General features: G+C 43.9%; 1 protein-coding gene across 1 annotated transcript; it reads right to left on the bottom strand.

The window, feature by feature from the left end:
* Nucleotides 1-391: 391 nt before the first annotated feature.
* On the bottom strand, nucleotides 392-1,873 carry LOC126562195 (hydroxymethylglutaryl-CoA synthase 1). The gene has a single exon (XM_050218636.1). The coding sequence runs from the start codon at nucleotides 1,871-1,873 to the stop codon at nucleotides 467-469; it is 1,407 nt and encodes a 468-aa protein (XP_050074593.1). The 3' UTR covers nucleotides 392-466.
* Nucleotides 1,874-18,303: the final 16,430 nt, after the last annotated feature.

Here is an 18,303-nt window from a genome sequence, read left to right as displayed (position 1 = left end):
TAGTTTTATCGCATTAAAAAAAAAAAAAACAAATTGCGGACAAACGAATCACGCACAACCCATTCTTGCATTCGGACCACCATACGGCAGAAAGCTGGAGAAAAAAAAAGAACAGATGCCGTGGAAAGTAGTCGAACATGGTTAGATTTGGCGTACGTGCGTGTTTTTTTTTCTAGCTATTCTAACTAAACCACTATTATATAAAAAAAAAACTCAACTCTTGAGCGAATGCTCAAGAAAATGGTATGATGATAACCTTCCTGACTGGCTCTAGCTGGAAATTTCCTGAATAAGTAACGTTTTTGCTAGAGACTGTCTCCAGCACGTTGATCGCTCGGCGATCGCGCAAAAAGCTTAAATAAAAAAAGCGAAAAGCGTTTGGATCTGCGCGTGTGTGTTCGAGTATCGGGAGAAAAAAATTATTTCGTTCCGTTTCCGGGTCATGGTGCTTCCTTCGGGGCGCCGCTCACGTGGAAGGTTGCTCCGGTGGTACACGCTCGTACGTTCGCCGATGCATCGAATCAACCGCCTTCAGGTAGTAGGTGCCCGGGAAAAGTACATCGACCGAACCGGACGGTTCGTACGGTGCCGCATGGTTGTTCTTCTCACGTACCTCCATCAGCTTGGTAAACTCGGCCGGATCTACCTTCGTTCGGCGATCCAGCAACGGTTGCACGTAGTTTAGATGACGCTTAAACTCTGCCAACCGCTCCCTATCTGTGGTGAGCGCGATCGAGTACATCGACGAAGCCAACCCGGAACCGTACGAAAACACGCCAACACGCTTGCCGAGCAGCTCGTCCACATCCGATCCAATCAGCAGCGATACCAGGCAGCTGTACACGGACGGTGTGTACATGTTCCCAACCTGGCTGGCCAGATGTAGCGAGCGTTTCGTTTTGGCCTCAAACGATGGCGCATACAGTGCCATAAACGCTTTCTCCACGTCCCGATCGAAGTACGTATCCTCCAGCCGTAACTTCTCGAACTGCTCCATGCCGGGAAATAGCTTGGCACGCTGGTCGGCCGACGCGAGCATGAAATCGTTCAGCCCCACACGTGCCAACGATTTCTGCACCAGCTTGCAGTACGGGCTGTGGAAGATCAGCGCATCGAACGTGTCGAGCGTGACGGGCGTGACAATGTCCGGATGGCGCTCGGCAAACTTCTTCCGGTACAGCTGGTAGCACGTGTCAAGGGCACTTAGGTAGCACTGGATCGACAGCTTCCCATCCACCACCGGGTACTCCGAGCTGAGGTCAGGTTTGTAGAAATCGTACGCATGCTTCATATAGGTCGCACGCAGTCCTCGCTCAAACCGTAGCGGTGCGTTCGGTCCTACAAGCATCGCGACAGCGCCGGCACCACCCGTCGGTCGGGCCGAACTCTGTGCGTAAACGGCAATATCACCACACACCACCAATGCTAACCGGCCATCCCAGCTGGACGATTCTACCCAGTTGATTGCGTTCAGCAACGCGGCCGTACCACCGTAACACGCATTCGTCGTATCGATACCCTCCAGATCGGTCACACCTTCCGGTTCGAACAGTTGCATCAGCACCGACTTTACACTCTTCGATTTGTCCACAATCGTTTCGGTACCGACCTCGAGCCGTCCGATCTGTGCCAGCGGCGTACCATGCCGATCGAGCAAATTTCGCACGGCAGTAAGGCACAGCGAGTTGATGTCCTCCCGGTCGGAGCAGAAACCCATCCGCTGCTGGCCTAACCCGATCGTGTACTTGCCGGCCGACACCCCATCGAACACTTCCAGTTCAGTTTGGTCGACGTACTGGGACGGGAAAACGATCTCCATCCCAAGAATGCCAACACTCTCCGGCCAACACTTCTGGCATCCGGCGGTGCTCATCTTTCCAACTAACTTTCTCCACGGACGATTTCACCAGGTTATTACACCAAAGACCTCCCGGTGGCGAGACTTTCTTTGCTTCTGGTCGGCACTTCGTTGGCTCGCTTTCCACTTACAAAGAGTAATCTGCTTTTTGGCCCCGTTTTTTCCGCTGCGAGCGTGTGTGTGTAACTCTTCTTTTGTGGCTTTAAATTGTTGTACGGTTCGGTTGGTTGTGGCACGGATGAACAAAACAAAAGGAAAACCTATCGAATCACGTTCGCCTTGTTCCACACCGAAGCCCCGTTAGTCGGGCCCGTTAGTAGGTCACACTGTTCGAAACCGGTATCCAGCAGCGGCAATTTTGGTCACTCGGATGGACGGGTTATCTCCGTTGCTCGTTGCTACCACGGAAGCCACGTTACATAATCCACACCTTGCGGAATGCTGGTTTTCGAAGGGGGGAAATCCGGCACACGGTGGTCCGTGGTCCGATCAAGGATGCTACCTCGTACACAGTAATAGCCTCTACGGTGGTTCAAGACACGTTCCGCGGGTTTTAAGCACACCACACTGTACCGGGTTATGTCATCCGGATGCCCGTAACCCCACCAGCGATCAAACGCAGCCTGCGACAGTTTCCACAGCAACGACGATCCGACTTGTTCGATACCAAAGCCTAAACGTGCTCGCACTTACAGCACTGTGCCGGGAGACCAGATTGCTTGTTCCGTGTCCGTCCGCGGCCGTATAACTTTCGTGACTGAACGCTCCAGTCTTGTGCCGCTAGCCGCGAACACTACCCGTTCCGGTGCGAGCGAACAAACACGTTTTCCACACCGTGCTTTTGCTGCACTCTTCTCGGCGGATACCGCGTTCGAACGATGATCGTGGAAGATGATACGGTACCACCAGCGGCAGCAGCAGCAGCAGCAGCCCAGTCTTCAGCGCCTGGCAGCAGAAGAAGAGAAAAGACACCGTCTTCTCCGCCGACTTGCACCCTTCCCGGACCGACGACACCCACTTCACATGCGGCCGCCCGTTCCGATCACTTCACTGCCGGCTGCGACGTGTTTTTATGCTGTTGGTATGTTTCGCTAAAATGCACATTACTGTCAAACGGTACGTACTGCATCCATCTCGTTTGCGCTTTAGCAACAAACATCGTGCTACCCCGTTTGTGCATCCCTTGGTGGGGATGTGGCGGGAGTGCATTCGGAAAAGGTTTTAGAAGCTTTGGCTGCAGGCGTGTACGTAAAGCGCATTGTTTCACTACCATTCTTAATGAATTAACACGTTTTGCCGGTTTTTAAACCCAAAACAATCTGTTTTAAGCGTACGAAAAAGGGTGTTTGTTTACGAATGCCGGTTTTCGTTATCGATAAACGTCAAAATATAAGGTAGCGCCATCTGGTAGATAACTTCGAACTACATTCATCGACACAGTGGGAAGTGCGTATCAAATTACACAAAAGTAAGTAATTATAAATGGGCAGTTAATTGCATGGCATTTCAACAAATAATTTTAAAACTACATAAGCTTATCACAATGCGTTAAATGAAGTCTTCACGTTTGGTAATTTTACTATACATATGAGTAGAAATATACATAGCTTATAGATTTTACTTGAACCTGAACTTGCAGAAGAACTGTACTAACTTGAAGCCAACAACCTCAAGAGGTTTAGGTAGCTACTCTTGCTGACTAAGTTGATATAATATAAAATTTTAAGCTATTTAATCAGTGCGGTATACGGGGAGAACGATTGGGCTTTAATATTTCAACAATTTTTATTGGTTATCGAATGATAATCAAAGATGTGAAACATTATATTCGTTTCTATTACAATAACGAATCAGTATGTATCACTTCGTTTTAAGAAACAAAATAAAAATAAGCAACAGGAAGCACAGGCCTCTCGCCAGGGGAAGAACAATTTAAGCCTCTCGATCATTTTAACGGCGGATCATAAATTTTCCAACACATTGCCATGTGCTTCGCACTAGCATGATTTCGATGCATTCACATGCTAATCGAATGGAACAGCTTTTAAGGGATAGCGGATGCTCGAAATTGTCTACATCGTTGCCACAGCCATCCCAAACGTTCATCCTCTCCCGTACGAAAAGCATATACGGGTAAGTACGGGGGGGTTTTCTTTCCATCTCCGGCACCTTCCGAAACCCTCATCAAATTACGATAAAAATGACAAAATAGCCCATTTAGGCATATGATAAGGTGCGTACGTGTCATAAAAGTAAATCACATTACTTCCGGTGCGAACTGCCAGACCGCCTGGGCGGTCGCGCTTTTAACGCAATCTTCTGGATGTTCTACATAACCCATAATCTTTCCCGTGGCGGAGACGTTTTTCTTATGCTTTGGTTCGCGTTTCCATTTTGGTAAAACTACAGGCTACAGGATACCATGGACGCTCTAGAGATATTATGGAAGATGCATGGGACGAAGCGGGGAACTTTGCTTTGCTTGTGTGTGCCTACGAGTTCAGGTTCAAGGGACCAGTCAAAACATAAACATGCGCCTGCGTATTTACATAAATATCTAGCCAGTGCCGGCAATACACCTTATACACTTTGCACGTGCTTTCTCCAGCGGTCCTGCCACTTGTAGGAAGCGCCAGTTAACGGGCTCTGTTGATGTTGGGTTGTTCATCCGAACAGACACGAACGAGAAAGGCCCGTTTCCTTCGGACAGTAGAATGAGAAGAGTTGCAAGGGAATAATCAAAATGGTCCACTTCTTGCCTTTTTGGAGCTGGCGCGCATCACTTCTCCTCCGGTTGGTTCATCCAAAGTTCATCCGGAGAGCTGAGAAGTTCGGCCATCATGTTCGCAACATCCGCCACCACACGCAGGACACGACACGGACCTGATGTGACGCGTGACGCAACCATTCGAGTCTGAGAAATAGCCCCGGACGGATGAGGGACGATTCGCGCTGCGTGAGTGTTGTGACCGTTTTCCCTTGTTTTTTTGTTTGGTTGCTGTTTGTTTCGCAACGGACGAACGGCAGCTTTAAGTTGTGATAAACGTGACCTTACAATCAGCTTCAAAATGTGAAGAACAGTGTGTCATTCCATCTGCCAGTGCTTCAAGTCCTTCATTCATGGTACGGACCATCATTCCGTGACCATGCCATAGTCAATTGTCGAGTGAAGTGTCCTTAACGTTGGTGCAAAAGTGAGGGGACATTTCCTAAGAATCACACTTCCGGTGGAAAGATAAACTTTTCCCACTTTTGTTTTCCGGACCGCTTCGGGGTGAGCCAAGTGATAACAGAAAGAAGGAGAAGAAGAGTACATAACAAAAAAAAAACACACTCAGTGTTCAAATTATCGGCCCTGCGTGAGTTTGTTTAACGGTGTTTGTACAGGCCCGTAAACCCCGCCAGGGAGTCGTTTGGGAACCGAGTGGACGCACGTACAGTACACCGGGGAGACGATGTTTATCTTTCTGCTGTTTGCCTCGGACGGGTGCCGAAATGTGTGCCAAATATTCTCCCAGCGGCTGGTGGCACGGCTTCGTAAGCATCGACGCAAACGAGACGGCGACGCTGCCTCGCCAAAGTCACCCCGCTGGACGGCCTGCTTAAGGACGTGGATCAAGTGTGTCTGTGCTGGGGGTTGTGTTACCGTCACGCCAACCACAATCGCCAGTGAGCGTGGGTGCGTCGAAGACACTCGAACGGCCGGTTGGACTACGCTGGCCAAGCTGCTGTTCCAGAAGCTACTGCACCAGGCGTGATCCGGTGGGCGCAGCGGTGAAAGAAGGTGTGAGGGAGAAAAACAACGCGAAGGAACGTGTGGAATGATTGGAACAAATAACTTGCTGGCAAACCGCATCGCGGTTCCCGAAAACGTGGGAACGAGCTGTTCCAAATGGCAGTAAGTTGAAATGATTTGCCAACATCAACTGGCTGGTGTGTAGTACTGTTGTAAATAATGAATGGGAAACTCAAACTCATGGAGCCCTTTATAAATCACGCTTTCATCTAAAACGGTCGAAGAACAATTGAAAAAAATATTGTGTTCCACTCGCTACTCTCCTCTTCTTTTTGCTTTCTCATATATGAAGCTTTTATATGACCCAAACAGCTTTGCATAATAGAGCTGATCATCATCTACGACCTGAAAAGCCAAGCCTTAAATAGAGATTAAAATCAGTTTTACAGGTTATTTTTAGATTTGAACCATGGTTCATGTGTGTTTTAAACCTTACACTTACCGTTCGTTCTACATCCGACAGTTCTCAGTACGAAGGTTAAAGTTCGATAAAACGTTTCTTTGATTTGGAAGGAAAAGTAAGTGCCCGCATGACGCACGTAACACATCCTTTCTCACCCTGTAAGTGTTTCATTATCTTCGGGTTTCGGTTGTCGTAGGGTTACTGCCATTCCGTTCCCCTCCAATGCTTACCTCAAGGATCCGTCGAAGTCGTCGGAAACGGATCAGACATGTGCCATAATATTACGGCTGGCTCGTCTAGCTATTCTTCGTTACGTTACGAAACAATCTTCCATTCTCGGAAGAAGGAAAACCGTTTCGTGCGAAACTGCCGTCTGTTGTCTGGCCGGTGAAAGCTACATAGCTTAGTAGGTGTTATTCAAAATGGAATACGGCCAACATGTTTGCTTTTGCGACTCGTCCATCGTTCCCTGCCCCGAGCACTTGCTTTCTACCGACGTAAATAAATGAAGACGACAGTCGTTACTGGTTGCCGGTTTCTTTTTGCAGTGACAACCATTTTTTGGGGGCTCAAAAGACACTACAGTCTACGCTCTGGCTGTTCGGTTTGCTCCAATTTGCTGGGAAAGCGGGCAAGTTTAGAAATAATATTACTGTTGTGCAAGAGCCCCCGAGCTTTTGCGCTGTGTTTGTTGATCTGCTTCGTATAGCCTGGCCGGTCGACATGCAACATAAACTTTCGTATGACATTTTGAGACAAGGTAAAGTATTGCTGCCGACTTTGGCCGTTGCTGTGCTGTTCCCACGCCGGACATGACCGTAAGAAGCTTTTCGCAAGTCCAGGGTTTCGTGCTGTTGTTTATTTTATCTTTTTGTTGGAGGATATCATAGCACATTGGAGCATATTAAAGACTGCAAACTTCAAGCTTCACCTCTGTACATACATACAATTAATCAAACAGTACATTGAACTAGATTTCTAGCTGAATATGAGAAATGCAGCCTCCTCGAGCACTACGACGATGGTGGGCCATCTGCCAACTTTTGGTGGGAAACTTTTAAAGCCACTAGAAGCTAGAAGCCAGCGACTGAAATGAAGTGCTGCAGCAATAACAATTTGCATAAAATCAATTTCATTTCGTCGTGTCCTGTTCCTGTACCGCTTCCCGCGCACCATTTTCCAATGACAAGTGAAGCTGGTGCTAACGACACACCGGTCTTACCGGGGTACAGACGTCTTTCGACTCCTTCGCGGTTAGCAGTGCAGTGCCACTGGTGCAAAAGCAACCGCTAGTGAGAGATCTGCATCCCTTCCATCGATCTTGTCTACCGTATCTTGTTGCATCGACTCACCTTGTCCGTGTGCCGTCCGTGAGGTCGGTTTTGTCTAAAATATGCAAACAGGCTGTATCTTTGGGACGTGCGAGCTAGCGAAACGTGCAAAAGAAGTAAAAAACAACGTGTGTGATTTAGTTTGATTGAAGAAGATAAGACAGCACGAAGAACTGCTGCGCGTGATAACGATGAGGATCGGAACACGCATTCGGCTTCGCATAGCATTTGCGGACATTGGTAGGCAGCAGATTGAATTCATCTGCGAAAGTGTTTCACAACGTTCGGGAAATCAATTTAACGATAACTTAATTTTGCATCCAAACGAATGAGCAAGAAATGCGTCTCTGGGTCGTCCATTATGCTGGATTAGGATTTTATAATATTGTACAAGCCCGCAAGGGCATGAAACTGGCGAAGGGGGCTGAATGATAAACAGCAAGTTTTGGATGTCGGTTTTCTTTAGATTTTCATTATGTATGTGGGTTGGGTTGGATTTTTGACACACGAACTTTTGACATAGTCTAGAATTCAAATGAGCTTTTGATGTTGTGATGAATTACGAATTTCTGGAGATTTATTAACTTATCTTGTAAGTGTAGGCTGAACTAATGCAGAACGTGTCTTCAACTTTCTCAAAATATTGCATTCATACGGCGATTATTTTTCATCTAAAAACCCATGGATTGATCCTGGATTGAGCCTGGACTTGGGCAAACCAACCAATCGAATGTAGAGCGGTCAGTGCTCTGACATTAGACCGACACATACATTTTCAAAACTACAGGACCCTCGTAGTGAGGACAGACTATCCAACTACGTGTTATCAATAAACGTATTTTATATTCGTTTCATTGATGCGTCAGTCCAATCCAATTGGCTTCGCGTTTCATTCGTCCGTTAATGTCGATGTCATCAACAAATCCACAAGGAATTGGGCAGCATGACACTCTCAGCCATAGTGGCCCCGTCCATAGTGGTCTTTAACAGCAGTACCACCTTTCCAAGCAATCCGTATTGCAGTCAGGTGTACCTTAGTTTGGTCCGATCTATGGTATCATAGGCCGCCTTGAAGTCAATGAACAGGTGATGGATCCGGTGATCTGATACTCTCGGACCTTCTGGAGGATCTGCCGTAGAGTGAAGAGCTTCACGAGCTTAATGCCAAAATAATAAAGTGATTTCGTGTAATCACTTCATACGTTAATCATTTACTCTTCCCAGATGCTGTAATTCCATTCACGTGCCACAACTATTAAAGCAGATTGCAATCGATGGTATTCAAAGCATTTTGCTACCTCATTAACCTTCGTCCTCAAAAGGTACATCGTCGAATCGCAAGAAAAAAAAAAAGAAACAGTAGTAGCAAACAGTTCAGCAAATGAATTCTGCTACCACTTCTGCATCCATTACTTTCACCCCCTCACTCATTCCGTATGCACCGCAAGTGATCATTAATGGATTTAATTTCTTACTTTCTACGGTAAAGATGCTTTGGCACCGTTTTTTTTTTTTCCTTTTTTTTTGTTTGCAGTAAAGAGCAACGTTCGTGCAAGAGCCGTGAATGACACCCGAGAGAAACGAGACAAAATTAAACCAACTAACGACGATAAATGTGAAAAGAAAATGCGCCCGTGGTGAAGCGCCCGAGCGCGGGAATGTTTGTTTTTGCCTGCCCGCTGCTTGTTGGTCCTGCCCGTCGATCCCTCTCTCTCTCTCTCTCCCTCTCCACTCTGGCCATGTTTTTCCTCCCATTACGAATAATTAAACCTTCACCATTGGCATCGGTCCGTTTGGTAAGGTGGCACTCGGGAATAATTTTTCTTCACGGTTCGGTCCTCTTTCTCGTTCGTTCCCGGCCATTGCGGCCGGTCTGTGGAATCGTTACTTTCAATTGACATTTTTCTCATCATGATGGTAATGTTGTTTTACTTGTGTTCTTCGTTTTTTCTCGGTTTTTCTTTAACTTCATTTTTTCCCGGCGTAGAAACAAAACTGGAAAGAATCCCGATGCGATGGTATTCGTTTGGTGTTTTACATCAAACGGGTTTTGTATAGTTAGTTCCTTTTTTTGTGTGTGTTTTTTTTCTTTTTGTTTTGGTTGGGTTGTTTCGGTCGACCAAGCACACCCAGCATGGTAATTGTTTGCACTTTGTTTTCATTCCATTTCAAGGAAAGTATCTTCATTCGAAATACCTTTCTACGGTACAATTGTAACAGACAGTAACGTCTCTGATCAAGAATTTTGGGTAAATTCCGTTAAATTAGTTCTTTTAGTATAAAATGGATGAGTTTTTGAGCTATTAAAATAGCGTTGCTTTTGAAAGTGTGCTATTTTAAATTAAAATATACCCAAATTTCCTTCTGACGTGGATCACAAGCTGTTTCCCTGCAAATTACCTGCGCTGGTGCTACCCTCAGGCAATGTAATCGATTTCTTTCGTTTAGGTAAATTTGCAACACATTTTTCGTGAAATATTTTGCTTTTTCGACGCAAAAAAAACTATTTTCTTTCCTTGCTTGATTGAATGTAGTACACACAGAGACAATAGTAACGTTGACGTGGAAAATAAAAGGCTATGATTTCCTCCTCAAACCCATCATCCATCACCAGTGCATTCCAGCGACTTGGCCGACGATGAAAAGCTCAAACAAAGAATCTAATTTAAAAAAAATCCTTTCTCCTTGCACGTTCGATCAAGTTGTACGCGGCGCGCACCGTGTCTGGGCCGTGCCAGACAACAGCAAACCAATTACTGTGCGCCTGCCTGCTAGGAGGGGATCACTCCTCGTCTAGCGTAAACCGCACGGACGGGAACCCAGCGTACCCCATAAGGACATGCAACAGTGGTTGTGATTTTCCTATCTCTCGCGGCCGGTTTTCTTCGCGCGACTTCCAGCTCGGTACGGTGGCTTGCGAAGGATGAAGATGAAATCGAAAGAAAACAAAGCAGCTGGTTGGTGGTTCTTGCGTTGGGTTGGTTGGTGGTTTAGTTTTGGACGCTGGTACTAACATTGTTTTCTGTGCAAGCCGTTGCTTCAAAGCGTCAGTTTATTTGCCCTCGTTCCGAACGAGCATATTTTTCCCGCAGAGTCAGCTGAATATGGTTTTTAAACCATGTTGGTTAAGCGAAAGGGAGCGAGGGAGTGAGGGATTCTTCAGTATGAGATTTTTCCACCATCTCGACTTGAGTGAAGGTAAAGCAGTAAGTGCACACGCTGCTGATGGAAAAAAGGTAACCGTCGTTTCGTCGCTTTTCGTCATGCCACCCGTCAGTGCTGTCACGTTGGAGGGAAGGAAAAAAAAACAGAGCCCGAGTGATGGTGTCGTGTTGTATAGTCGATGCGTTGTGCTCAGCTGGTTGCGTTGAGCTGAAGAGTTCGTAATTGAATTTCCTTACCCGGGAGTCGTGGGTTTCGAGCTTTCGCTCAGCTTGGGCAGTCTCGCTGGTGTCGCAAGACCGTGCCTAGCGCTGGCAAGCGAATGGAGAAAACAAAAGCAAATACTACAATCGATGTTACCATCGGTGACGGGCGTAGTCGGGCACGCTAGGCACCGATGCGCGCTAGTGTAATTATATTATCGATTCATAATTTAAATTTAAAGAAAATAAGAAGCTGTGGCCGTTTTTTACAGCCATCCTTTAGCAAAAGCGCTCGGTGAAGTGTGCGCTTCAAACTTGTTTACTCGCTACTATTTACTGGTCGTCGTGGTTTCGGTCGATATGCTGGGGAGACTGTTTAAATTAAGCTTGTGGGTGCTTTGCGTTTAAAATGCAAACACTTTTCTTTCCGTGTGAATAATGAACGGAGGCTTTTGTTTTACAAAAAACCAACGTTTATTTATTTACAATGATTTTTCATTCCTTTAAAACGCTGATGCAACACAACCTATTCTAGCCATAAATGGTTAAAATGATTCAATCAGTCACGGTACGGTTCCAATCTCTCTATGATTGAGGGACAGTTGAGCACGTTTATGCATTGAAAAATGCTGTTGTTTATGATGGATTGCTAACTGCTTCGGGGTGAGTTTTCTTGTTATTCGTTTACAATACTACAGTTTGTTGAAGGTTCTTATATCTGACTATTTCTTCAGAAAACTTTACAGTTTTCTAAATAAAATTCTAAAGGTCTGTAATGATGTCATTAATAGAATTTTTTTTACACTCACTGGACCTAATGTAGCGTGCTTTTGCCATACTTTTCCAACATGCCACATGCCACATCGTCTTCAATCAGTGCTTACACGAGCCATCGCCAACAAAACACACACAAATCCGTATTACTTTTCAACTGTAATTGGTCCATGTTTCCAGGAACTGGAACAACTAAATATCCAGAACTTCCCGAACCGCAGGCAATCAGCTCCGTTCCAAGCATAGGCGATGGCTTCCGTTTGCTGGGTTTCCTCCTCACAGTGTCCACTCTTGCTACTAATGAAGTGGCTTCTTTTGTTCAATTTCGTTTCACCATGGCAATGTCATGGCAAAATGTTGCTGGACGGTGATCGTTTTACTCACACTCGTCCTCATATCCTGTTGATTGAGCAAGAGAGAGTAAAGCACATGTAGAGCTGAATCGATCGAATCCAGCTCCAAAGTAGGTTATTACTTTTCCCGTTTACCAGCTAATTGGTTCCAGATGCGGCAAACAGCACGGGAAGCCAATATTTCAAAATGGATAAATAAATAATAAATTGAATCAATTTAAAGATAATTTATTTTCTTAGAAAAAGAATCCCTTTTTTTGGTTCTCTCTTTGACGTAGCGACGTAATTCGTTAATTATTCTATATGACCGATCCGGAAAGGATCACCGTTTTGATGAGTCATTCAATCATTCCCTGTCACTAGAACATGACAAAGAGATACGGGACAGAATTGTGGAATGTTCGAGTACGGCAGGATTGAATCTGCTCATTATGTGCGATTTCCGGTTGCAAACCCGAGCAGCTTGGATTGCGTCTTTTGTGCTTTCGGCGGGTGGCAAAATGAAAGCGAATGCGACCATAAACGGATGGTAATTAATTCCTGCTTGATGGTTGGCAGCATCACTTAATGAGCTAATTATATACCACTCATCGGAATGACTTGCCACCAATGATTATGGTGGCAAAAGTGAGACAGAAAAAAAATAATCGCCAAATCGTTCATCTAATGTCGTGCTGCATTAGATTAATAGTGTGCGAATGGTTTGCACATGGTTTCACAAATGTAAGACGTGTATGCGTTACCGAAGATGTATGGCATTCATTAGAAAAGATTTTATTATTCTTTGCTCTGAGAAGCTGTGGTTTTGCTTTTACGCTTCAGCAGCTTGGCAATGTGTTTATTTGGCAATAAAAAAGAGCGATTTGACGAGCAAAATGTAGTTCATGGTTCATTTAAAAGCAATTCGTTGTCGGATACGTTGATCACGCTGTGATATTAAGTGAGCTTTATTGAAAGTTTTGAAGTGAAAATTTCCTATTTTATACCAACAAAAATAGATATTAATTTGCATATTTTTACATTGCTGTGCTTCGTGACCCGCAGGCTTAAAATAGCGTAGAGAAGGATGAATGCAAGCACAGTGAACCGAACTTTTGTGCCGTTTCGCTTATAACGAGGAATCGGTTATTTGCTCAGTAAAATTGAGAGAAGAAAAATAAAACGAAAATAAGCAATTGCCACTTTCCTGGAATGCACAGGCAAGAATTCAGCGGCCTATTTATACATACATACATGCATACACACAGCCACATGTGTGTATGTATGTGTGTGCCTGTTCTGTGTTCAACATCTTTATGTTACACTGAAACAAACATGATGTATGCTACTGGAACAAGTAAAACAATCTCTTTCCCAACCAGATACTGGGAAGTTACTTCCCTTGCTGCTACCAACACTGCTGCCAGTGCTGCTTATTGTTCTCCCGTTACACACATTGTGTGCTGCTTTACCGAACTGAGATGGTAAAGGGAGGGTGAAGAAGTGATAGGAATAAAAGTTACACCCAAAGTCAACCTCTGTCGGGGGGAATTTTCTTGTTTTAATACCGTTCACCCGACCTGCCAGATATCCTTCCCAATCGCGTCTTATCGGGCTCGACATCCCTGGCAGGTTTGCTGTAAGCTTCGGTAAAGATTAAAGATGTTATGCTTTATTATGCTGCGTCTTTCCTTATTATCTGCAGCAGTGAGCACGAACACCGGGAATCATCATATCCTTCGGAGGTAACTAGCCAAAGGCTATGTGAAGATGGAAAGTTTCGTTCGGTGTTCGGTACGCTACGCTTCCAAAAAGTACGGCCCGGGCCCGGGTGTGGTTCGAGTTCGTGCCGTTTATTTTCACCCGGTTTTCAGGATGCTTCAGGTATTCGAGATTTGGGAGAGGTTGTGTAGCCACCAGAAGGCTATAAATTTAACACCCACATATGGCGAGACTGTTTCGAAATAAAACACAAACACGCACACTGCTCTCCCTTGTTGGCGTGGTAGCGTACATAAACAGGTCAGAAAAGCAGCTGATGTTGTTATTTATGCCTAAAAGATGGGAGGTAGAAAATAAATTTTCAAACACCAGTTGCGAGTGCGTTCTTCAGTGGAGGATCGGTTTTTTTTTTTGTCTCTCTTTGAACGTCCGGTAAGAAGGTTCACAATGGAAGGTTTTGTTATTTCCCGCTGCGAAAGGCGAGCGCTCTTTTGTGTAAGGACTATTTCAATAAGATGAACCAATGCTAGGCTTTTCTTTAAAAAATATCAAATTTCATACGAGTACCACACGTGCCAAAAGACAAACCAGTATTGGTTAGTTGGTGGACTTGTAAGATCCGATTCCTTTGGGAGGAAATATTAAACCGTTTTTTTTTTGGTTTCCACACCTCCAGTAGGTCACCAAGCTTCGCAGCTAAAAGCCTTAGCACAGTACCGGGGGGACAAATAATTTTTACCGAGAATTAGCATACATATACACATTGTTTGGTAGGATCGAGGGCTGGTTTCACTGCACACGCCTATCGTTTGGAGCAATATGAGACGATATTGAAATTTTATACCACCCCATCAAACTTTTGCTGAAGCAGTGTGCGAGTGTTTTGCCCAATTCCACGGATTCGTAGCTCTGCAGGAGGAAGCTTTTCTTTTTTTTTTTTTTTGCCTGTTTTCACTCACTCTTCAGAAAGTTCTAAAAATATATTTCACCAGCAACTGGCAAATTGGCCTCCGAAAATAATCATATCCTCCTGACCTCCTGGCGGTGAAGCTCGATACATCGTACGGAAATCGGGTCAACATTTTCGTGGCCAACAGTGCTACGACTCTTCTGACGGTCGGGATCAATATGGAAATGAAATGACGAACCTCGGGTGGAGAGGGCTGCGTCTTGGGAAATATGCTATTGGTGCTGGTGGCACTCAGATACTGGTCGGTGGGAGGTGGAAAATTTAAAAAACAAAATAGGCAAAGCAAAAATACAAAATTTTCCCGGCAATCGAAGGAAAGGCGAAGGAAGCCGAAACATTTGCTTCATTTCATTCGCTTTCGTTTTGTTTTTCTGGTTTCGCCGTGCGAATGTCGGGGGTATGTTGTCGATACAGGGTGGAGTTTGGGAGTTTGAAATTAATTTTTAACTTTGATAATATTTTACAAAGTTTGTAGAAGATGTGCTTTGTATCTTAAAGGATAAAAGATTTTTGTCTCAAAAAGATGATCAATTTAAACTTTAAAACATGTAACTACGGTGGAAAAATGATCCTCCATTGTAAGAAGAATTGCCGGCCTTATAAAATAAAAATAACCCCTTCTAAATCGAAAACATATTCCATTGCACTACCCTGTAAAAATCGTTGACATCCAACGATGGATCAAAGAAATCCATCCATTGCAGAACCTTCTCACTTCCAACAAGAAGTAATCGAGGCACAAAGTGTTGTGCTGTCTATGCTTCCTGCTAAACTTTGCAATTTGATTACATCCCACGTTTCTGGGCCAGCTCGCGTACCAGAATCTCTTTTCCCTATTAAAGGGAAAGCATATTAACGCGCAAATAAGTAACGCGCCACAGCTATGCTCACCACAAACACACAGGCCATAGAGCAAGGCCGCCATCACGCGCCCTTATCACGATTAGCCACAGCATGCTTTTAGCAAGTACCGAACAGGGTAGAAAGGTTGTCGTTCGCAAGTTTTTAAGTACGTTGTGCGTCAAGTCGGCGCTCTTCTGCTCTTCTTATCGATTGGTTCCGGATGATAGTCGTCTGAGTGATAGTAACTGCTGCACAAAACCAACCCAAACATTCACCCACAGAAACGGGAAGGGGTTTGTAAAGTTTGATGGTTAAACTTTTCCACCAACTATCTGTAACGGGGAGTAAGGGGGAGAGGGGGGGGGGGGGGAGGACGAGACGAGACGTGTGCACCACCTTTTTGTCTTGTCAAACACACATCCGCTGGCTGACGTTCGCGTACCGCTTTTCCTGTGCCTACAGGAAATTAGTCAAGTTTTTGGGTAGTTTTTAGCAAAAAGCCACCATTAGTCCCAACTTTCTTACGGTCTGTGAAAGCAAAAAAGCGAAGATAGCCGACGGTACGCTTTCGAGCATTAGATGGAAAACCTTTCGCACTGTGATGGAAACCCTCAGCAACAGGCTGGTAGTAGGATGAAGTGTAAACGAGATTTAGCTGGCCGAGACGATGGCTATATTTACACATTTTCGCCTTCATGGACGGATGGCGGAATTGTTAGTCCCGATGAACGACTAGGCGCCTCCATGGAAAACGTTTGCGTAGAGCATTTGATTGAATGTTCTCTCAACATGGGGCTTTCTTTTTTACGGGCTAGTGTTATTTATTGATAACGATTTGGGTTGTTTGGATAAATATTATCTTACTCATAAATGCATTCTGTGGATGATTTAGATGATTATAATGAATTTTCGAGCGGTTGGACGAAAAAAAAAACATTTTTTTAGGGCGATAACGCTATCGTTGGTTACAATAGATGTTCAGGTTCAATTTAGTTCAAAATGTACAGAATTAAATTTTTCAGTATTTTATGGTGGATCTTCTCAATATTTAACTCTTTATATATTTAAAAATAAAAGCTTCACCGAAATGAAACTTAACAGCAGTGAAAATAAATTGTTATATTTACATGACCACTCACTGTACCAACCAGCACATATTTTCCAATCAGAGCACTTTAGTTGCACTTTTCTTTCAGCGTACCCAACGCATCGTAAAGTTTTTGGTGTTAAGCCATATCTTCCACTACATCACCGAAAACGCACCGAACGTAAAACTATCAGACTCGAATCGGTTAACCGGTTCGCATGCTGTTGGACGGTGGCTATAAAATTTGGTATTTTTCTTGTCCCTCCCCATTGTACCATAGTGCTCCACCAACCGTGCCAGCCGAGGCCAACGAATAATCAAAATGGTTATTTTATGCTAACAAGGCACTGGCAAAAGTTGAATATTTCAGCTGGAACGGTTGCGATGGAATTTTCTCGCTACACTGACGCTACACACCATCAACACCAGCTGCAGTTGCAGCTGGCCATGTACCGGACAGGGGGCATGGAACGGGATGGGTTTTTGTTGCCGTTGATTTTCATTGTGCAGCCTTTTTCCAAATCGTCCATTCACCAGGCTTGCACATACCGCCACTATAGAAATGGTTATTGGGCAGCGCATCTGAAAGACAGTCATATTTTATGAAGCTGTGGGTGCCACTAGTTAAGGGCCAATGCAGGAGAAACTGGTCAACATCGATAACGGGTGGGGTTTAGAGGTGGGAGAAATCATTTGAGAAATCGTCGTGAGTCCGCGGTGCAAATGCAGTGAGACGATTTAATCATAGTTTTGTACAAACAGTGTGAATGATTTTAATTAAAATCACATTTCCAATTATTGTATTCGGAATGGTTGGTGCGACCTAGAGGCTGACATTGGGGTGAGCGTTTACCAAATCAAATCATAGCGATAGTATGATTGCTTTGTTGAAATAGAAAACAATTTGGATGCTAAATAAAGGACGATTGAATGAAATTATTCCAAGGGCGGTGACTGTCAACAAAACAGATTAATTTTGTTGTGTCTCCATATTTGATAATAATAGCATACGGAATATCATATCAAAATGCATGTTTAGTCATTAAGTAGGATCTTAACGAAATAAGTGTTTTGCATGCGATTTATTGTTTGAAAGAAGAAACGTTTTTAACTTACTTAATAAAAATTGAAGGATATTTTTTATTGTATCAAAAATTTTAAAAATAGTTTTTAATTTTATCTTTTCATCTTCGAACGCATCTTCTTACGAAATTTATGCTATTATTGTTTTTCTAACTTTGGCAAATGTAAATTATATGTTGAGTTTTCATCAGTTATTTACTTCAGAGCTTTACTTATAATTGATTTATTTTATTTTATCTTCCAAAACAATAGCAAATTTATGTAAAATAGTTTTTATCAGAATGGTACGTTTAAGGGCACAAGACAAAATAAATCATAACCGATTCCGCTTTGCAAAAATATACCCAGCATCATCCATTATGCCATAGTATAATGGCATTTATGAATTCATCCTGCAGGGCACGACATGCTTTCATTTAATTCTTCGATTATTTGACCGATAACCGATTTTTTAAATTGTTAAGTTTTGTTAAGCAAGACATTATAAAATATATTTTTGATAATGCACGCATTAAATATATTTTATGTTATAAAACAGTTACCGGTACTTGGCAATTGTTCCAATAAAAAGCTCTTTATGTAAACTAAAACCAGTTAAAGATAACAAAGCAATTTCTAAAAACAAAAACAGCAAACCAAACCTTGTCAAAAGCATAAGTTTTACTTTAAAGCGCATTAAAAAAAAGCTGTTACAAAGTACGGCACAGAAATGTGTCCCTACTTGAAACAACTTTTCCGA

This window comes from Anopheles maculipalpis, chromosome 3RL, assembly GCF_943734695.1.
Source record: "Anopheles maculipalpis chromosome 3RL, idAnoMacuDA_375_x, whole genome shotgun sequence".
Taxonomy (NCBI): Eukaryota; Metazoa; Arthropoda; class Insecta; order Diptera; family Culicidae; genus Anopheles; species Anopheles maculipalpis.
Note: the sequence above shows the minus strand (reverse complement) of the source record. Positions and strands in the feature narration are given on the sequence as shown.